Source organism: Callionymus lyra, chromosome 10 (assembly GCF_982586985.1).
Source record: "Callionymus lyra chromosome 10, fCalLyr1.hap1.1, whole genome shotgun sequence".
Lineage (NCBI taxonomy): Eukaryota > Metazoa > Chordata > Actinopteri > Syngnathiformes > Callionymidae > Callionymus > Callionymus lyra.
The window spans coordinates 3,057,501-3,081,060 of record NC_141827.1 but is presented as its reverse complement, the minus strand read 5'-3'; the positions used below and the strand labels follow the sequence as shown (position 1 = coordinate 3,081,060).

General features: G+C 41.1%; 1 protein-coding gene across 1 annotated transcript in view; it reads right to left on the bottom strand.

Moving 5' to 3' along the window:
• Positions 1-392: 392 nt before the first annotated feature.
• Positions 393-23,560, bottom strand: part of LOC148069917 (caM kinase-like vesicle-associated protein) — a 47,500-nt gene continuing 24,332 nt past the window's right edge. The window contains exons 2-11 of the mRNA XM_087801339.1: positions 14,259-14,366; positions 11,238-11,369; positions 7,296-7,370; positions 4,753-4,891; positions 4,186-4,306; positions 4,044-4,119; positions 2,719-2,855; positions 2,534-2,612; positions 773-860; positions 393-700 (exon numbers count right to left, since the gene is read on the bottom strand). Coding sequence (XP_087657465.1) covers positions 401-700; positions 773-860; positions 2,534-2,612; positions 2,719-2,855; positions 4,044-4,119; positions 4,186-4,306; positions 4,753-4,891; positions 7,296-7,370; positions 11,238-11,369; positions 14,259-14,353 — 1,242 coding nt within the window. The 5' untranslated portion in view covers positions 14,354-14,366 and the 3' untranslated portion in view covers positions 393-400. The remainder of the gene's footprint in view (positions 701-772; positions 861-2,533; positions 2,613-2,718; positions 2,856-4,043; positions 4,120-4,185; positions 4,307-4,752; positions 4,892-7,295; positions 7,371-11,237; positions 11,370-14,258; positions 14,367-23,560) is intronic.

The following is a 23,560-nucleotide window of genomic DNA, read 5'->3' as shown; positions in this document are numbered from 1 at the left end:
TAAGAAGTGTTTGTGCCTGAAAACGTGTGTCTTGCATAACGTGGGATTCTTAACATGGCTTGTCCTACAAGAGCGTTCTGGACGGGAGAATAAAGACATGAGTGAAGATTCTAAAGCAATATTTCATCTACGCTGGTCATCGAAGGACACGTTAAAGACACACGAGTCAAAACCTCCTTCGACCCAAAACCATGAACGATAAAGAGTATTCCCTCCTCGTGTGGGTTCAGCTGCGGATCCAGAGACGGATCCACGGTAAAGAAGCAACATCACTCGGGGAAAGCAGCCTCTGGAGCTAATACTGAAGTTAAGAGAAGCAGAGTCTGTGTCACCATGCTAGCAGCGAATGTACAGAGTGCAGGAGTGTCGCGGTCTTGGTCGTCACAGGTCAACAGGTGGTCTAACCCAGTCCGGTCCCGGCGTCCGGGTCCGCATGAAGGGCGGAGGCGTCGCCGTTGCAGCGCGACGCCTCCTGTGGTTCCGGGCTCGGCTGCGGTGGCGCCGCCTCGGGCGCCGCCTGGTCCGATTCTGCGGCGGGACCCTCGGGCGCCGCGGCGGCGGGGGTCGGCACGCAGGGGTCGGCCGCGGCCTGAGGGGCGGTGGGGTCGGCGGGGGCTCCGGCTGCCGGACTGGCCGCCCTGGACTCGCCGTGATCGGGGGCTCGGAGTCTCTTCATGATGGTGGTCACGCGAACGGCTTTCTGCGGACGGACGAGGAAGCTCAGACTCTGAGGGACGCTCGGGAGGAAGACGCTCGGGAGGAAGACGCTCACCTTCCACTTGGCTCGGGCGAAGTTCTTCTCGATCTGCGCGCAGACGTTCTCCTTGATGTTCTTGTCTGAAGCTGCACCACCAGAGATCCTGGAGGTGAAACCATGATTGAAACGTCAACTTTATTCTTGTGTTTTTGACATTTTGCAAAGATGTTCTTGTTTGATATCAACACAGGTGTCATTTGTTTTGTATCTCCAGGTGTTTGTTTCTCATTATAGTCTAGTATACTTGAAGTTCACCCAGAATTTAAACCCCACTCATGATCTTCTCTCATGTCATGTGGAGTTAAAGCAGAAATGTTGTTCTATATAAAATCCATATTGTGCTCGTTGCTCACTTTTCTTCGCCCAAAAAGACGCACGACTACACCGGAGCTCCCGCCGATATTCAGTTCGTTTAAAGTTAGTTATTGATTAAGATTTTTCTGATCATTCTTGTCACCTGGAGCTTCAGTAAAGACCTTACAGACGTATGGAGGTGTTTAGATGTTGTTAAGTGTCTTTTAGGACGAAGATGAAGACGAACACGACTGAGCACTGGTTTCTATCGAACTATATAAAACCATAGATCAACGTTGAGTCGACATGAGCGTGAGTTTAAAAGGAAGTTTGAATTTTGCTTGAAATCCTTTGAAGGTTTAAAAAAACGAGTGATATTCTCCAGCACTGATGGTGAAACAAGTCTTTTAGTCTTTTTAGTCATTTAGGTGACGTTTATAATTGTAGTTCTTCAGTGAGTTTGTTCGTCGACTTGTAGACTCTCGAGACGAACGAGTAAAGTTATGTTTCCGAATCCAGTGCGTTTTGTTTCGGGATCTTGAAGAACTGCCTCCGTGTCACAGGATCACGCTGAGAAACTAACGTTCATCCACCTGTGAACGACATCACTTCCTCTTTAACCGAACATCTTGTTCCTGTGCTTCAATGATCCTGATTACCGTATTCTCCGGACTATAAGTGGCTCCGGAGCACGAGTCGCTCCAGCCATAAAATGCATAATAAAGAGGTAAAAACATATATAAGTCGCTCTGGAGTATAAGTCGCATTTTGGGGGGAAATTTATTTGATAAAATCCAACACCAAGAACATGTGATCTTGAAAGACAATTTAAAATAAAACTAGAGGCAACAACAGAATAATTGTACGTTACGTTACATGAAGTGAGAACCTGGTATGTTAACATAACATATGAAGAGTTATTCAGAGAACTATAGCATCAATAACTAACAAGTTTACCAAACCATCCGTGTAACTCCAAATAACTCTTCATCCTCGTGTCACTTTTAAACAACTAACTAACTCCGGAGGTAGAAGATGCTTCCTCTTCTACGTGGAAATGATCAACACAGGCCTAGAGCGCCCTCTGGTGGTTTAGTGTGAAAATAACATGTGAAATGATATAATAATGTGTTCATAATTTCACACAGAAGTCGCTCCAGAATATAAGTCGCGGACAATATATGAACAAAGAAAATACTATGAAAAAGAAAAACTGCGACTTATAGTCCGGAAAATACGGTAAGTTTCTCCTCAAAATAATATTCCTGACGAAGCTGGAAAGAATCTCTTCAGGAGTCGTTCCTAAATTAAAATAAATGCTGATTCTCTCGGTCCATGATATTGATCTTCTCCTCGGGTAATCGAATGATCGTCGGATATGAATGTTTATTATGTTATCATGAGATTCACCTCCACGGCTCTTGGTTGTAGTCAAGGTTCAGGTCTATATTGACGATGCTTTGACAAACACAAGTTTCCTACCACTCGTGGTTTATGGCCTCCTGTGCCGTCAGTCTCTGGTCTTGATCCACTTCCATCAAACGCGTCACCAGACTCTTTGCTGTCAGAAACAGTAACATCAGCGAAGAGGCTTTTGTTCTATGGATGGAGCGACTTGTTTGGCCGACAGTGACGCATCGACAGTTCACGCTTGTTAGAGAAGATACCTGAGTCGGAGATGTCGTCCCAGTACGGGGAGTCGAACTCGTAATCTCCCGCCAGGATCTTGCGGAAGAGATTTTTGTCGTGGTTTTCATAGTCGTCGTCGTCCGTCTCGTCGTAGAAGGGAGGGTTTCCTGACAGCCTGGACCCACAGAACCGTCACCGACATGTTGCTGATGCACAACATTAACTCTTTATCTGAGCCGTTTGTGTCTTGGATTGTGTTTGAAATATTGTCGAAGTATTGACAACTGATCCTGAACAACACGTTTTCGCTAGAAAAGGTAGATTTCATTTGGTTTTAATTTACGTCTACCTATCATACCTTACCATACCATACCTGATCAGTGTAAAACAACGTTCACTTTGTTTTCTGTTTTTTCAACAAAGTTATATTTTTTAACGTGATACGTCACATCCGCCAAAACATCGTCATTTCACGTTTGTCAATACTGTAGTGCGATCTAAACTGTGATCAATTGAGAGGCCGGTGCGCTCGTGGGAATATTGTAATTGTGGTAATCCTGTACTGACACATGTTATTCTATGCTAGAATATGGTATGCTATTCTATGCTATGCTATGCTATAGTATGCTAGCTAAGCTATGCTATGTTATGCTGTTTTATGCTATTCTGCGCTATGTTATTCTATGCTATGCTATTCAATGCTATGCTATTTTATGCTATGCTATCTTATTCTATGCTATGCTATTTTATGCTATGCTATGATATCTTATTCTATGGTATGCTATGCTATGCTATTTTATGCTTTGCTAGCTATGCTATTCTATGTTATGCTGTTTTATGCTATGCTGTGCTATGTTATTCTACGCTATGCTATATCTTATTCTATGCTATGCTATTCTATGCTGTTATTCTATGCTATGCTATTTTATGCTATGCTATGATATCTTATTTTATGCTATGCTATTTTATGCTGCGCTATGGTATCTTATTCTATGCTATGCTATTTTATGCTATGCTATGATATCTTATTTTATGCTATGCTATTTTATGCTATGCTATGGTATCTTATTCTATGCGATGCTATTTTAAGCTATGCTATGCTATCTAAACTACTACCAGCCTCAGCAAGTTAAGGTTCCAGGAGCAAATGATCTAAAATTACAAAAGTATTTATTTGATAAAACCACAGTTTTCTTAACATTTAAAAACCTGGTCACTTATGTGCTGATCTCATGTCATGAATACATAATACTGTGTATTTCAGCCACTAATGCAGAATCTAACGAATGAATCGTGTTGAGTCTCGATCCTTCACGAGTGGTTTTACAGTCGTGTGATTTAAGAAGATGAATGTGAGGCTCACAGGATGTACATGATGACTCCTGTCGCCCAACAGTCCACCGGTCGTCCATATCTCTGTCTGCCGACCACCTCAGGAGCTGCGAGAAGAAGGCACGTCCATCACGACAACATCTCACTTGACTGTGGATCTGCTGGACTCTCACCCAGATACTCGGGCGTCCCGCACGGGTCTTTGATGAGCCCGTTCTCCAGCTTGGCCAGATGGAAGTCGCTGATGACGATCTTGGAGTGCTTCAGACGGTTGTAGTAGACCAGGTTCTCCAACTGAAGCGACATGTGTTTAACTGGAGCTCCTGACTTCAGGACTCGTGTGAATGAATGTTGCAAGATGCTGTGTCAGGATTAATGAGGCGCGGAAATAAAAGTGTGTGTCGAGAGCTGCTGCTGCTTTAGTGCAGCCATGGATATCTTCCAGCCCAGGATTGATGGGCCACATAAATAAGTTAATTGGCTGTAATATGTAAAAACTAGTTCCACACTTTTCCACACAAAAGAAAAATCACCCAGAATGAAAACTTTTTTATCGCCCCATATTTTTGGATGAATTTTCATTAGAAGGTTCATTTCTTCATGTTCACGCACACGGTTCTTTTTTTCCTTCGGATTTCTTGTTCATTTTAAAGTTGACTTTAACACAAAAACAGTTGAAACTTGCCGTTCATCTGCTCAACTCCACTGCTGTGACCACACACGAGTCATGTGACTCTCACCTTGAGGTTTCTGTGGACGATGTTCAGCGAGTGAAGGTAGGCCACGGCCTCCAGGACCTGGCGTACAACATTACTGGTGTCTCTCTCCGAGTAGTAGCCCTGGTCCAGGATCCAGTCGAAGACCTCCCGGCCTGTGGCTCTGGAAGACACCGAGTGTTGTGTTGAGATGACGCACAACTTTGTCAGGGACCTCGTTGACATCCAAACATGTGCGATAGTATTAACGTCTTTGATCTCACGATCTCAACTTAAAGTCATAGTTCAGACAAAATTCAATTCATTCTTACTAGTTAGTTAAATAAGTCGTTCTTACTAGCATCAGTGCATGTTAGTTAAATAAGTCGTTCTTACTAGCATCAGTGCATGTTAGTTAAATAAGTCGTTCTTACTAGCATCAGTGCATGTTAGTTAAATAAGTCGTTCTTACTAGCATCAGTGCATGTTAGTTAAATAAGTCGTTCTTACTAGCATCAGTGCATGTTAGTTAAATAAGTCGTTCTTACTAGCATCAGTGCATGTTAGTTAAACAAGTAGTTATTACTAGCATCAGTGCATGTTAGTTAAATAAGTCGTTCTTACTAACATCAGTGCATGTTAGTTAAATAAGTCGTTCTTACTAGCATCAGTGCATGTTAGTTAAATAAGTCGTTCTTACTAGCATCAGTGCATGTTAGTTAAATAAGTAGTTGTTACTAGCATCAGTGCATGTTAGTTAAATAAGTCGTTCTTACTAGCATCAGTGCATGTTAGTTAAATAAGTCGTTCTTACTAGCATCAGTGCATGTTAGTTAAATAAGTCGTTCTTACTAGCATCAGTGCATGTTAGTTAAATAAGTCGTTCTTACTAGCATCAGTGCATGTTAGTTAAATAAGTCGTTCTTACTAGCATCAGTGCATGTTAGTTAAATAAGTAGTTGTTACTAGCATCAGTGCATGTTAGTTAAATAAGTCGTTCTTACTAGCATCAGTGCATGTTAGTTAAATAAGTCGTTCTTACTAGCATCAGTGCATGTTAGTTAAATAAGTCGTTCTTACTAGCATCAGTGCATGTTAGTTAAATAAGTCGTTCTTACTAGCATCAGTGCATGTTAGTTAAATAAGTCGTTCTTACTAGCATCAGTGCATGTTAGTTAAATAAGTCGTTATTACTAGCATCAGTGCATGTTAGTTAAATAAGTCGTTCTTACTAGCATCAGTGCATGTTAGTTAAATAAGTCGTTATTACTAGCATCAGTGCATGTTAGTTAAATAAGTCGTTCTTACTAGCATCAGTGCATGTTAGTTAAATAAGTCGTTGTTACTAGCATCAGTGCATGTTAGTTAAATAAGTCGTTCTTACTAGCATCAGTGCATGTTAGTTAAATAAGTCGTTCTTACTAGCATCAGTGCATGTTAGTTAAATAAGTCGTTCTTACTAGCATCAGTGCATGTTAGTTAAATAAGTCGTTATTACTAGCATCAGTGCATGTTAGTTAAATAAGTCGTTCTTACTAGCATCAGTGCATGTTAGTTAAATAAGTCGTTCTTACTAGCATCAGTGCATGTTAGTTAAATAAGTCGTTCTTACTAGCATCAGTGCATGTTAGTTAAATAAGTCGTTCTTACTAGTATCAGTGCATGTTAGTTAAATAAGTCGTTCTTACTAGCATCAGTGCATGTTAGTTAAATAAGTCGTTCTTACTAGCATCAGTGCATGTTAGTTAAATAAGTCGTTCTTACTAGCATCAGTGCATGTTAGTTAAATAAGTCGTTATTACTAGCATCAGTGCATGTTAGTTAAATAAGTCGTTCTTACTAGCATCAGTGCATGTTAGTTAAATAAGTCGTTATTACTAGCATCAGTGCATGTTAGTTAAATAAGTCGTTATTACTAGCATCAGTGCATGTTAGTTAAATAAGTCGTTATTACTAGCATCAGTGCATGTTAGTGCATGTAATAATTATCCAATAAATAAATGTAAACTTTGTTGCTGGAGTGAAATAGTTTCAGCAGAAGTCGTGATCGTCCAGATTTTCCTTCACTTCTCTGGCGAGCGTGAGCTCGAGTGTCGTTGGACGTCAACAGTGACAGGAGGTTGATTCCAAACATCTGACAGAATGGTTGACGAGTACTTTTGCTAATTAAGCCTGAAGGACAAAGTTCTGGCTGTTCTTTCTATTCAATTTTAAAAACAAATTCTCTTGCTGTCCCAACATTTCATCTTGAACTTAATGAAGTCCTCAGTGAGGAACATATGAACGAAGAGACCCTCGAGCAACAGTGGCTCAAACTGATGAATAGAAACAAGTCATTATCGTCAAAACTGTCAGGAAGAAAAAGTTTTCTGTTAAATACATGTTTGTGTCGATGGTGAAGAATATTGTGGTTTGATAATATTGTGATTGAGTCAAGAAAAGACTCGTCTCTTGGGAGACGAGCGTCGGTATCATCGCGAGAACACATGCTGGTCGTGAAGGTCACACACAGTCAGGGTGACCTCTGGGCAACAGCGCCCCCTTCCTCACAAGTGCGTCACTACGAGTCGAGCGGAAGGTGAACTCACAGCTCCAGGAACAGGAAGTACTCCTTCTTGGTCTCGAACACGTCCATCAGTTGGAGGATGTTGGGATGTTTGACCCTGATGGAAGAAGAGGTCAAGGTTCAAGGTCATCACTCTGTTAGTCAGCAGGAGAAAATGATCATGTTCCTCATGAAGAAGTTTCGATCCAGGGATTGATTGTGTCGCAGCGTGAAGGTCGAGGTTCGGTTGAATAATTGCGTGAATTTGTCGATGAATATTTAATTTTTGCTCAGTTTTAATGATGTTTCTACTCAATAGAACTATATTGAGTTTATTATTGTCATTTAATGTTTTCGTTGGAAATCCCACGTTCACGAAACACACCCTCAGAAGCTCAGTGGATCCAGATGGTTGTCATGTATGGACCTCATTGAAACATATTGATCTTTCACTGATAGACGAGTAAACATCTGAAAACCTCTGGAACACAATCTTTCATTTGTTGCTTGTGTTCGTCTGAAGTCAAACGAAGAAATGTTACCAGTAAATGAAGGTCGAATCATTCTTTCCATCCTCATGTGATCTGTTGTTTTTGTCTGAGGCTAAACTTTAGATGTTGATTGATGTTGACGTCAGTGTTTCTTCAAGTTTAAATGACCTTCAACCTTCTTTAAATAAGACATTTTTCAACATTTAAAGATTAATTGCTGGAGTTCTTTCTCATTGATGATCAGGGACGTATCTTAGCAACCAAAGTGTCGCTCGTCAAGAGTGTAGATGTTGATTATCATCAAAGTTTGCTTGAATTAAATAGAAAAAGTTTAAAAGTTTTTCTAGTTCGAACCGTTGCCGTCGACGGAGAAGATGAACTTCTCGTCATCCTGTGGTAACTGCTGTTCCTCAACATTCATCTCAAGTCTCTGGATCCAAACACTTGAGCTGCTCCTCACGTCTGGTTCTTCTGACACTTCCTCGCGGCTCCGTCTGGATCCTGAAGGTGTTGTTTAGAGACTCGTGTCTCTGTTCGCGCAGAAGAAACGACGTGAGGAACATGAAGATCTCTGTGGAGCGTCACATGTAGAAGCTCCATGAATATTCCATCTCAGCTATTTCTGAGGAGACACTGATCACATGATCAGCTTCAATGACGTGAAGAACGTCCTGGTGGATTCACTCCACGCAAGCCAAGGTGGTGCATCCCAGAATAACTCAACGTGAGCTTTGACAGTAACCTTCAAGTCTTCGGTGAAGGTCGAACCAGGATGCGAGTCAAAGTGACATAAATATCATTTAAAATCCAATCAGAGATCCTTCATATCGTCTGATCTGTCGTTGCATGTCATTGAAAACACGCTTCCAGGCCGAGCTGTCAATCATCTCGACCTTTTTTCAAAGTCACGTGATTCGCCGAAATCCTCCGCTCGTGATTGGACGCTTCGTTTCCTTTCTTCACTTTCTAAAGAATCATTTCCAGCTCGATGCGAGTCATTTGTTGAAATCACACCTTCTCGCCTCATCGCCTGTGATCCTGATCACGAGCTTCAGACACGTCAGAAGATAAGGTGTCGTCAGCTTCAGGTTCAGTAAGACTGAGTTAAAGCTGCAAACGAAGGTTCACCTGAAACACACCAGTTAACTAGACTGTCGACAGAAACACCAGCAGATTGTGTCAGTGATCAGTGGACGAAGTGAGTCATTGATTAGTGTGAGATAACAACACTCTCAACAACACTCTCAGTCACGGCGACCGAAATACATCTTTTATAAACATTGTTCTCTTAGAGCCTGATTAAAGTGTGTATGTGCGTGTGTGTTAAAGTGTGTATGTTCGTGTGTGTGTGTGTGTGTGTTAAAGTGTGTGTTGTTGTGATGTTGGACTGTATTGTATCGTCAGTTTGTGTGCGTGTGTGTTAAAGTGTGTATGTTTGTGTGTGTGTGTGTGTGTGTTAAAGTGATGTGTGACTCTATTGTATCATCAGTGTGTGTGTGTGAGTGTTAAAGAGTGTATGTGCGAGTGTGTTAAACTGTGTATGCTCGTGTGTGTGTTAAAGTGTGTGTTGTTGGGATGTGTGACTCTATTGTATCATCAGTGTGTGTGTGTGTTGTTGTGATGTGTGACTCTATTGTATCATCAGTGTGTGTGTTGTTGTGATGTGTGACTCTATTGTATCATCAGTGTGTGTGTGTGTTGTTGTGATGTGTGACTCTACTGTATCATCAGTGTGTGTGTGTGTGTTGTTTTGATGTGTGACTCTATTGTATCATCAGTGTGTGTGTTGTTGTGATGTGTGACTCTATTGTATCATCAGTGTGTGTGTTGTTTTGATGTGTGACTCTATTGTATCATCAGTGTGTGTGTGTTGTTGTGATGTGTGACTCTATTGTATCATCAGTGTGTACGTGATCTTAAGCTCCGCCCACTGAAGACACTTTGTTTTTCTGAAGATGAAATCTTGTTGACCATAACCACACCAACTCTGCTGTGATTGGTCAAACATGGAGGTTTGTCACTGCGCGTCATCAATGTTCTCCACCTCCAAGCTACTCATTGTAAAAACAAAGCATGATTATAGCTGGAGGAGGAGTGAAGCCATTATTACGTCATATTGGACTCTCGTAACCTCTCGTTCGTCCAGATTTCAGAGCAACTTTATAAAGTAATAAAGTGTAAAACATGGTCATGATGAGAAGTTACTGCGTCTTGAAGAACATTCACTTCATGGCACCAGAGTTGATACTAGTTGATGTTAAATGACACCAGAGTTGATACTAGTTGATGTTTAATGACACCAGAGTTGATACTAGTTGATGTTTAATGACACCAGAGTTGATACTAGTTGATGTTTAATGACACCAGAGTTGATACTAGTTGATGTTTAATGACACCAGAGATGATACTAGTTGATGTTTAATGACACCAGAGTTGATACTAGTTGATGTTTAATGACACCAGAGTTGATACTAGTTGATGTTTAATGACACCAGAGTTGATACTAGTTGATGTTTAATGACACCAGAGATGATACTAGTTGATGTTTAATGACACCAGAGTTGATACTAGTTGATGTTAAATGACACCAGAGTTGATACTAGTTGATGTTTAATGACACCAGAGTTGATACTAGTTGATGTTTAATGACACCAGAGTTGATACTAGTTGATGTTTAATGACACCAGAGTTGATACTAGTTGATGTTTAATGACACCAGAGATGATACTAGTTGATGTTTAATGACACCAGAGTTGATACTAGTTGATGTTTAATGACACCAGAGTTGATACTAGTTGATGTTTAATGACACCAGAGTTGATACTAGTTGATGTTTAATGACACCAGAGATGATACTAGTTGATGTTTAATGACACCAGAGATGATACTAGTTGATGTTTAATGACACCAGAGTTGATACTAGTTGATGTTTAATGACACCAGAGTTGATACTAGTTGATGTTTAATGACACCAGAGTTGATACTAGTTGATGTTTAATGACACCAGAGTTGATACTAGTTGATGTTTAATGACACCAGAGTTGATACTAGTTGATGTTTAATGACACCAGAGATGATACTAGTTGATGTTTAATGACACCAGAGTTGATACTAGTTGATGTTTAATGACACCAGAGTTGATACTAGTTGATGTTTAATGACACCAGAGTTGATACTAGTTGATGTTTAACGACACCAGAGTTGATACTAGTTGATGTTTAATGACACCAGAGTTGATACTAGTTGATGTTTAATGACACCAGAGTTGATACGAGTTGATGTTTAACCTAGAAGTGTATTTCATTAAACTATAGACGTGTTTAACTCAGAGATGTTGTTTAACCGTCAAAGCTTCGTTCCTGACATTTTTCTTTCTTTCTTGTTCAAATTGATGAATTTAGTCGATGTCAACGTGACAACATTCGTTACTGATGCAAGTTTAACTGGACGACACATAGGAGGACGACACATAGGAGGACGACACAAACACTCACATCTTCAAGATCAGGATCTCGTTCTTCGCAGCCTTGCGGACTTTCCTTCCATCTTTCTTCAGGAACTTTTTACACGTGTACATCTTCATGCTGGTCTTGTCCTTGGCCCGGAATATCTCACAGAACTCCTCCCTGAAAAAAAGAGTCATTTTACCTTTTTTTTTTTTATGATTTTTATTCTAATCATTATGACCCCTTGGTTTGGTGAAGGTCAAAGGTTAAGCTTTGTCTGAAGTTCCTCCTCAAACACTTGACGTTTGTTCTTGTCCTGACTTCCTGAAGCAGGAACTTCTTGCCTTCAACAAAACTTTAGGACTCACTGCATCGACTGGAGTTCTCTTTGGTTTCTATACTCACTCAGTGCAGGGGTCAGAGGTCACGGGTCACAGGTCAGAGTGCGTGTGTGCAGAACGCTAGTACACTCCAGGTTTTCACAAGGTTTATTTTTGGTGTATTTTCTATGATTTATTTCCAAAATGATTTCCTTCCTTTAGATCATGTCAGTGTGACTCTTGGAACTGATCTTCATGTTCTAGAACATCTTCCAAAAAAGATGTTTCTCTTGGTTCTTCAGCCACGATGGAAATGAATGCAACCGACTGCTCCGACCCGCTGCTGTGAAACAGTTCAGGGGTCACCGGGGTCGAGCACGGAATCATTTTTATTACGATTATCGATGAAAACAATCAGTACTTTTATGGTTTGACATCTGGTGAGGATTCACTGATCTGGTGACAGATGAGTCGACAGGACGTCAGTGTTTCCATGAAACTTTGCTTGATTTCTCTTTGAACCTTTGGTTTCTCTGACCTCAGTGAAGATACGTGTCGCAGACCAGAAGTGAGACCAATTGAATCTGGTATTTCAAAGTATTTTTCACTTTTTACATTGAAAAAAAACACGTTTATGTTTTAATACCTCACTGGTCATTACTGTGAATTATTGTATCCATGAATCTAATGTCAAAAAAAGACTATAAACACAGAATAGTACATTTATCTGGTTTTGTTTTCTCATCTCAGCTCCACTAGTAAAAACCTTGTCCAGATGTTACACGTGTTGTTCTGACTGTTGTTCTGGAATCATTGAAGAGCATCGTTGAAAAAATGTCCCGAAGGACTCGTGACTGAACGAAAATGAAACTGAAAACATCGTCAACATCTGATCTGATCTCAACATCTCAACATCTCAACATCTCAACTCTCACCTGTGCTGTGTCTCAAATCACATACTTGCGTACTCGTGGTGAGTATTTTTAGTGCATAATTGCGTCTCAATTCTTAGTATGCGAAGTGTAGTGCTCCATACACACTCATTTGTCACTAAAACGTCCACAAAACTGAGTATGGATCGATGGACACTTTCTACACTAAACGGCTCCATCTTAGTGACGTTGTAAACGGAAGTTACGTGATATATATGTATTTATATATATATATATATATATATATATATATATATATATATATGCATATATACAGTATATATATATACATGGACGACACATCTTCGCTGCTGATATCAGCTTAAATATCTCGCAAATATTTTGTTTCTCATATTTTTTCATTATTTCTTCTTCCAAACTTGCGAAAACGTGTTGCCAGCAGGTGGCGCTAGTGTTCCTACAGCTGGTTGAAACCATCGTTAAATAGTAGTAGAAGAAGAAGCTGTCGCGTCATTTCCTGTTAGTGTGTAGCAGCAGAGTTTGATTTGAGACATACTATCTGTGGAGGATTAGTTACTAGTTAGTACGTACACTATCCTGATGCATACTAACTTCTAGTATACTAAGAGAAGTATGTTTGAGACATACTATCTGTGGAGGATTAGTTACTAGTTAGTACGTACACTATCCTGATGCATACTAACTTCTAGTATACTAAGAGAAGTATGTGATTTGAGACATACTATCTGTGGAGAATTAGTTACTAGTTAGTACGTACACTATCCTGATGCATACTAACTTCTAGTATACTAAGAGAAGTATGTGATTTGAGACATACTATCTGTGGAGGATTAGTTACTAGTTAGTACGTACACTATCCTGATGCATACTAACTTCTAGTATACTAAGAGAAGTATGTGATTTGAGACATACTATCTGTGGAGGATTAGTTACTAGTTAGTACGTACACTATCCTGATGCATACTAACTTCTAGTATACTAAGAGAAGTATGTGATTTGAGACATACTATCTGTGGAGGATTAGTTACTAGTTAGTACGTACACTATCCTGATGCATACTAACTTCTAGTATACTAAGAGAAGTATGTGATTTGAGACATACTATCTGTGGAGGATAAGTTACTAGTTAGTACGTACACTATCCTGATGCATACTAACTTCTAGTATACTAAGAGAAGTATGTGATTTGAGACAAACTATCCGTGGAGGATTAGTTACTAGTTAGTACGTACACTATCCTGATGCATACTAACTTCTAGTATACTAAGAGAAGTATGTGATTTGAGACATACTATCTGTGGAGGATTAGTTACTAGTTAGTACGTACACAATCCTGATGCATACTAACTTCTAGTATACTAAGAGAAGTATGTGATTTGAGACAAACTATCTGTGGAGGATTAGTTACTAGTTAGTACGTACACTATCCTGATGCATACTAACTTCTAGTATACTAAGAGAAGTATGTGATTTGAGACAAACTATCTGTGGAGGATTAGTTACTAGTTAGTACGTACACTATCCTGATGCATACTAACTTCTAGTATACTAAGAGAAGTATGTGATTTGAGACACAGCACTAGTGTTTCTGAAGCTTCACCAGTGTCAGTGGAAACTTGTGGAAGATTCATGAGATGTTGAACACTTTATATCAAGCGTGTCATTCATGCTCTGGTTCAAATGTCGTCAGAGGTAGGATGGTCTAACCTGACGTTATTAACCAGTTATTGATGATGAAACATCATTTTTCTCTGATCTGAGGGACTCGAGAAATGACTGGAATTGTGAAACCAAAGAACATCTGAACGTGCAGCAGATTCAAGCGATGAACTTACGATTTGACCAGCTGACCCACGTCGTACTTGTCCGTCACGTCCGAAGGGTTGTTGTAGTCCTTCTTCTCGCCGATGGTTAAGCAGCCGAACGGCATGTTTGCTCCTGACCTGCAGGAGAAGCACAGAGAGTTGAGGTCAGTCTGGAGCCGCAGCTACTTGAAGGTTCAACCTCCTCCTGAGAGAGTTGAGGTCAGTCTGGAGCTGCAGCTACTTGGAGGTTCAACTTCTCCTGAGAGAGTTGAAGTCCATCTGGACCCGCAGCTACTTGAAGGTTCAACCTCCTCCTGAGAGAGTTGAAGTCCATCTGGAGCTGCAGCTACTTGAAGGTTCAACCTCCTCCTGAGAGAGTTGAAGTCCATCTGGAGCTGCAGCTACTTGAAGGTTCAACCTCTCCTGAGAGAGTTGAGGTCAGTCTGGATCTGCAGCTACTTGAAGGTTCAACCTCCTCCTGAGAGAGTTGAGGTCAGTCTGGAGCTGCAGCTACTTGAAGGTTCAACCTCCTCCTGTGAGAGTTGAGGTCAGTCTGGATCTGCAGCTACTTGAAGGTTCAACCTCCTCCTGAGAGAGTTGAGGTCAGTCTGGAGCTGCAGCTACTTGAAGGTTCAACCTCCTCCTGTGAGAGTTGAGGTCAGTCTGGATCTGCAGCTACTTGAAGGTTCAACCTCCTCCTGAGAGAGTTGAGGTCCATCTGGAGCAGCAGCTACTTGAAGGTTCAACCTCCTCCTGTGAGAGTTGAGGTCAGTCTGGATCTGCAGCTACTTGAAGGTTCAACCTCCTCCTGAGAGAGTTGAGGTCAGTCTGGAGCAGCAGCTACTTGAAGGTTCAACCTCTCCTGAGAGAGTTGAGGTCCATCTGGAGCTGCAGCTACTTGAAGGTTCAACCTCCTCCTGAGAGAGTTGAGGTCCATCTGGAGCCGCAGCTACTTGAAGGTTCAACCTCCTCCTGAGAGAGTTGAAGTCCATCTGGAGCCGCAGCTACTTGAAGGTTCAACCTCCTCCTGAGAGAGTTGAGGTCAGTCTGGAGCTGCAGCTACTTGAAGGTTCAACTTCTCCTGAGAGAGTTGAGGTCAGTCTGGATCTGCAGCTACTTGAAGGTTCAACCTCCTCCTGAGAGAGTTGAGGTCCATCTGGAGCCGCAGCTACTTGAAGGTTCAACCTCCTCCTGAGAGAGTTTTTATAATATAAAAAACAACATTTTAAAGAAAAAAGTCTCAAATCAATAAAATCGTGAACAAATGAATAAAATTAAAACCTACAAATGAATGAAAATCTATTTGAACATTTAATTAAATTTGTATAAATTGAATTTTCAGGCAAAATATGATTGAATTAAACCTATAAAGAGACTTTCAATGAACCAGTGAAAGAAAAACAACAGTTTGAACTCTAGATTCTGATACGATCACAGAAATCAACTTCCATCTTCCTCAGAGTTTGTGTCAATATTCTATATATATGTTGGAGATCATTTGTCGAGCTGCAGCAACGATGCTCCTCTGAGCCTCACAACAAACATCTCCTTCTCCACACAGTTGCTGCTGAAGATCCACGTGAGTCAGTTCAACACACATTTGACCTTTTTTAGATTTTCCTCTTGAGTTGAACTTCTTTCCAGTTGCTCCACGAGTCACTGTAGATGATCAGACACACACACACTTTAACACACACACACACTTTAACACACATGCACATACACACTTTAACACACATGCACACTTTAACACACATGCACACTTTAACACACATGCACACTTTAACACACATGCACACTTTAACACACACACACACTTTAACACACATGCACACTTTAACACACATGCACACTTTAACACACATGCACACTTTAACACACATGCACACTTTAACACACATGCACACTTTAACACACATGCACATACACACTTTAACACACGCACATACACACTTTAACACACACGCACATACACACTTCAACACACACGCACATACACACTTTAACACACACGCACATACACACTTTAACACACACACACATACACACTTTAACACACACGCACATACACACTTTAACACACACACACATACACACTTTAACACACACACACATACACACTTTAACACACACACACATACACACTTTAACACACACGCACATACACACTTTAACACACACGCACATACACACTTTAACACACACGCACATACACACTTTAACACACACGCACATACACACTTTAACACACACACACATACACACTTTAACACACGCACATACACACTTTAACACACACGCACATACACACTTTAACACACACACACATACACACTTTAACACACACATGCACATACACACTTTAACACACACACACACATACACACTTTAACACACACGCACATACACACTTTAACACACACGCACATACACACTTTAACACACACGCACATACACACTTTAACACACACACACATACACACTTTAACACACGCACATACACACTTTAACACACACGCACATACACACTTTAACACACACACACATACACACTTTAACACACGCACATACACACTTTAACACACACGCACATACACACTTTAACACACACACATACAAATACACACTTTAACACACACACATACACATACACACTTTAACACACACACACACACACACACATACACACTTTAACAGACACACACATACACACTTTAACACACACACACATACACACTTTAACACACACATGCACATACACACTTTAACACACACACACACATACACACTTTAACACACACACACATACACACTTTAACACACACACATTAGGACTCTAAACATATAAGATGTTTCTTCACTGACATCAAGGATGAAAGTTCAATATCTCCAGCACACGCGTGTTATTGTCTCCTTTATTTTCCGTGATCTTCAAACACAAACATGAATCCACGGATCAACTCTCGCGGAAACAGGATCTGACTCTGTTTTTTAATTCATTTTTAAAATGTACTACGTGCCGCGTTAAATATTCCACAAGTTGAGATTCCTGGAGACATTAATGAGATCCGCCGGGAAAAGCCTTGTTTCCTCTTCCAACAACTTCCACTCGTGTCCTTGACTATTCCTGCAGGAGCTGCAACATCACCATCTCCTGCAGCTCCACACGTGTGTGCACCAGTTCGAGAACATCTCAACCATGTTCAGTTTGAGCTGCAGCTGATGGACCAGAGACCAACATCTCCGGAGCTCCATGATCTGCAGCTGATGGACCAGAGACCAACATCTCCGGAGCTCCGTGAGCTTCAGATGATGGACCAGAGACCAACATCTCCGGAGCTCCGTGAGCTTCAGATGATGGACCAGAGACCAACATCTCCGGAGCTCCGTGAGCTTCAGGTGATGGACCAGAGACCAACATCTCCGGAGCTCCGTGAGCTTCAGATGATGGACCAGAGACCAACATCTCCGGAGCTCCGTGAGCTTCAGGTGATGGACCAGAGACCAACATCTCTGGAGCTCCGTGAGCTTCAGGTGATGGACCAGAGACCAACGTCTCCGGAGCTCCGTGAGCTTCAGATGATGGACCAGAGACCAACGTCTCCGGAGCTCCGTGAGCTTCAGATGATGGACCAGAGACCAACGTCTCCGGAGCTCCGTGAGCTTCAGATGATGGACCAGAGACCAACGTCTCCAGAGCTCCGTGAGCTTCAGATGATGGACCAGAGACCAACGTCTCCAGAGCTCCGTGAGCTTCAGATGATGGACCAGAGACCAACGTCTCCGGAGCTCCGTGAGCTTCAGATGATGGACCAGAGACCAACGTCTCCAGAGCTCCGTGAGCTTCAGATGATGGACCAGAGACCAACGTCTCCAGAGCTCCGTGAGCTTCAGATGATGGACCAGAGACCAACGTCTCCGGAGCTCCGTGAGCTTCAGATGATGGACCAGAGACCAACGTCTCCGGAGCTCCGTGAGCTTCAGGTGATGGACCAGAGACCAACATCTCCGGAGCTCCGTGAGCTTCAGGTGATGGACCAGAGACCAACATCTCCGGAGTTCCGTGAGCTTCAGGTGATGGACCAGAGACCAACGTCTCCGGAGCTCCGTGAGCTTCAGGTGATGGACCAGAGACCAACATCTCCGGAGCTCCATGAGCTGCAGGTGATGGACCAGAGACCAACGTCTCCGGAGCTCCGTGATCTGCAGCTGATGGACCAGAGACCAACGTCTCCGGAGCTCCGTGAGCTTCAGGTGATGGACCAGAGACCAACGTCTCCGGAGCTCCGTGAGCTTCAGATGATGGACCAGAGACCAACGTCTCCGGAGCTCCGTGAGCTTCAGATGATGGACCAGAGACCAACGTCTCCGGAGCTCCGTGAGCTTCAGATGATGGACCAGAGACCAACGTCTCCAGAGCTCCGTGAGCTTCAGATGATGGACCAGAGACCAACGTCTCCAGAGCTCCGTGAGCTTCAGATGATGGACCAGAGACCAACGTCTCCAGAGCTCCGTGAGCTTCAGATGATGGACCAGAGACCAACGTCTCCGGAGCTCCGTGAGCTTCAGATGATGGACCAGAGACCAACGTCTCCGGAGCTCCGTGAGCTTCAGATGATGGACCAGAGACCAACGTCTCCGGAGCTCCGTGAGCTTCAGGTGATGGACCAGAGACCAACATCTCTGGAGCTCCGTGAGCTTCAGGTGATGGACCAGAGACCAACATCTCCGGAGTTCCGTGAGCTTCAGGTGATGGACCAGAGACCAACGTCTCCGGAGCTCCGTGAGCTTCAGGTGATGGACCAGAGACCAACATCTCCGGAGCTCCATGAGCTGCAGGTGATGGACCAGAGACCAACGTCTCCGGAGCTCCGTGATCTGCAGCTGATGGACCAGAGACCAACGTCTCCGGAGCTCCGTGAGCTTCAGGTGATGGACCAGAGACCAACATCTCCGGAGCTCCGTGAGCTTCAGGTGATGGACCAGAGACCAACATCTCCGGAGCTCCGTGAGCTTCAGGTGATGGACCAGAGACCAACGTCTCCGGAGCTCCGTGAGCTGCAGGTGATGGACCAGAGACCAACGTCTCCGGAGCTCCGTGAGCTTCAGGTGATGAACCAGAGACCAACATCTCCGGAGCTCCGTGAGCTTCAGATGATGGACCAGAGACCAACATCTCCGGAGCTCCGTGAGCTTCAGATGATGGACCAGAGACCAACATCTCCGGAGCTCCGTGAGCTTCAGATGATGGACCAGAGACCAACATCTCCGGACTATAAGTGTCTCCGGAGCACGAGTCGCTCCAGACATAAAATGCATAATAAAGAAGTAAAAACATATATAAGTCGCACTGGAGTATAAGTCGCATTTTGGGGGAAATTGATTTGATAAAATCCAAGAACAGACATGTGATCTTGAAAGACAATTAAAAATAAAACTAGAGGCAACAACAGAATAATGTTACGTTACATGAAGTGAGAACCTGGTATGTTAACATAACATATGAAGAGTTATTCAGAGAACTATAGCATCAATAACTAACAAGTTTACCAAACCATCCGTGTAACTCCAAATAACTCTTCATCCTCGTGTCACTTTTAAACAACTAACTAACTCCGGAGGTAGAAGATTCTTCCTCTTCTACGTGGAAATGATCAACACAGGCCTAGAGCGCCCTCTGGTGGTTTAGTGTGAAAATAACATGTGAAATGATATACCGCTAATAATGTGTTAATAATTTCACACAGAAGTCGCTCCAGAGTATAAATCGCTCCCCCGGACAAACTATGAAAAAAACTGCCACTTATAGTCCGGAAAATACGGTAGTTAGTGGTCACTAGGCAAGTGGGTCAGAGACGATAGTTATATTAGATTTGATTCATTTAAACTGATTGTACTTTTTCAAACTCTCAACGACTGGTCAATGTTACTTAGTGCAGCTTTAACTAATGCTGTTTGTTTTCTGTTTCAAGTATTTCAATCAATGAATGAACTCAATAAAGTTTTGTCTTTTATTCTCTTGGAGATGGAACTCAGGGCTGGAGTTTATCCCAGCTCTTCAGGGTGAAAGACAGGGAGCACCCTGGTGCACCAGAGGAAACCGAGGAAATCCGAGTTCCTAGAGGAACTTCTGTTGAACTGAAGTTGAACCCATGCCTTGTGTTTCTCGAGCCTCGAGCCTGAAGAAGAAGCGAAGGATGAACACGGACCTGAGATGTAAGAACACCAGCGTCTGGGCGGAGATTAGGATTATCGTGGGATTAGAACCTACAACTACACGCTTAACAAGCTTCATTCCAGCAGCTTCGTGGAGCGTCGGCTGCTTTCCTGCACCTCCTCCTGCAGAGATGCTGACCACGAGATCCTGTGATTCACGAGCGTCTCGACTCTCCATGATTTACTCAAACCTGCCCCCGGAGGAGCGAAGTGGAGCCAACAGAGATCGCAGTGAATCATCCACTCGGCCAAACAGGAAATGACTTGAACTTCTTCTTCTGCGCGAGCATCGTTTCTTCGTGCGGAAATATGAGCGACTTCACGAGCAGAACCGACCCATAAATAACTCGACTCCGGCGCCAACATCGTCCGTCTTTCATTCACGGTGTCGGGAATAAAAGTCGGGAATATTGTTCCAGTGATGGAAGATGTTTAAGAATCTTCTTTTTTTTAAGAGCAAACGTCTTTATTTGTTTGTCATGTCTGATGGAAAATGACTGAGTTCATATTTATGATCAGTCTCTACTAGAACCAAACATTCCTGCAGATCCTCTCAGACGCAGCCAAACACAGGATCAATGACTCTGATCAGCAAATACAGGATCAATGACTCTGATCAGCAAATACAGGATCAATGACTCTGATCAGCAAATACAGGATCCAGGATGAAAAGAATGTCGTTCCAGTGAGAAGTCACACATTGACACGAGCAATATTAACGTTATTAAAGTTTCTTGTTCAGTGTTTCTGATGAGACGTGAACCCATGTGGGCCGTGCTGTAGTTCCCATAATGCATCTGTCTTCTTGGTTCATGAACCATGAACATCAACTGATGCTGAACAAAACAATGTTGAAGAATTAATAGAATCAGTGATCGAACAATTTTCAACTATAATCAAACAATTTTCAACTATAGTCAAACAATTTTCAACTATAATCCAACAATTTTCAACTATAATCAAACAATTTTCAACTTTAATCAAACAATTTTCAACTATAATCAAACAATTTTCAACTATAATCGAACAATTTAAACTATAATCAAACAATTTTCAACTATAATCAAACAATTTTCAACTATAATCGAACAATTTTCAACTATAATCAAACAATTTTCAACTATAATCAAACAATTTTCAACTATAATCAAACAATTTTCAACTATAATCGAACAATTTTCAACTATAATCGAACAATTTTCAACTATAATCAAACAATTTTCAACTATAATCAAACAATTTTCAACTATAATCAAACAATTTTCAACTATAATCAAACTATTTTCAACTATAATCGAACAATTTTCAACTATAATCAAACAATTTTCAATTATAATCAAACTATTTTCAACTATAATCCAACAATTTTCAACTATAATCAAACAATTTTCAACTTTAATCAAACAATTTTCAACTATAATCGAACAATTTTCAACTATAATCAAACAATTTTCAACTATAATCCAACAATTTTCAACTATAATCAAACAATTTTCAACTATAATCGAACAATTTTCAACTATAATCGAACAATTTTCAACTATAATCCAACAATTTTCAACTATAATCAATCAATTTTCAACTATAATCAAACAATTTTCAACTATAATCAAACAATTTTCAACTATAATCAAACTATTTTCAACTATAATCGAACAATTTTCAACTATAATCAAACAATTTTCAATTATAATCAAACTATTTTCAACTATAATCCAACAATTTTCAACTATAATCGAACAATTTTCAACTATAATCAAACAATTTTCAATTATAATCAAACTATTTTCAACTATAATCCAACAATTTTCAACTATAATCAAACAATTTTCAATTATAATCAAACTATTTTCAACTATAATCCAACAATTTTCAACTATAATCAAACAATTTTCAACTTTAATCAAACAATTTTCAACTATAATCAAACAATTTTCAACTTTAATCAAACAATTTTCAACTATAATCAAACTATTTTCAACTATAATCAAACAATTTTCAACTATAATCAAACTATTTTCAACTATAATCAAACAATTTTCAACTTTAATCAAACAATTTTCAACTATAATCAAACAATTTTCAACTATAATCCAACAATTTTCAACTATAATCAAACAATTTTCAACTTTAATCAAACAATTTTCAACTATAATCAAACAATTTTCAACTATAATCGAACAATTTTCAACTATAATCAAACAATTTTCAACTATAATCAAACTATTTTCAACTATAATCCAACAATTTTCAACTATAATCAAACAATTTTCAACTATAATCGAACAATTTTCAACTAAAATCAAACAATATATTTTTCAAGATTGAATCAAAAGTATTTTTCTCTTCTTTTTATCTCATTGTTTTTATTAAAGTGAAACAACAGCAAACGTCTGATAACGATGTTTATGACGTAGTTTGTAACAAACACTGAGTCACTAATGGATCGTTCAACCATGTTTTTTATGACCCAGAGGTCACGAGAGGTCACGAGAGGTCACGAGAGGTCATTAGTGACAGATTTATTGATGCACTGAACATGGACATGTGATCAGTGTTTGAGAGAAGTGACCACACGTATGTAGTGACCACACGTATGTAGTGACCACACGTGTGAAGTGACCACACGTATGAAGTGACCACACGTATGTAGTGACCACACATATGTAGTGACCATACATATGTAGTGACCACACGTATGAAGTGACCACACGTGTGAAGTGACCACACGTATGAAGTGACCACACATATGTAGTGACCACACGTATGAAGTGACCACACGTATGTAGTGACCACACGTATGAAGTGACCACACGTATGAAGTGACCACACGTATGAAGTGACCACACGTATGTAGTGACCACACATATGAAGTGACCACACGTATGTAGTGACCACACGTATGTAGTGACCACACATATGAAGTGACCACACGTATGTAGTGACCACACATATGTAGTGACCACACATATGAAGTGACCACACGTATGTAGTGACCACACGTATGTAGTGACCACACCTGTGAAGTGACCACACGTGTGACGTGACCACACCTGTGAAGTGACCACACGTGTGAAGTGACCACACATATGAAGTGACCACACGTATGTAGTGAC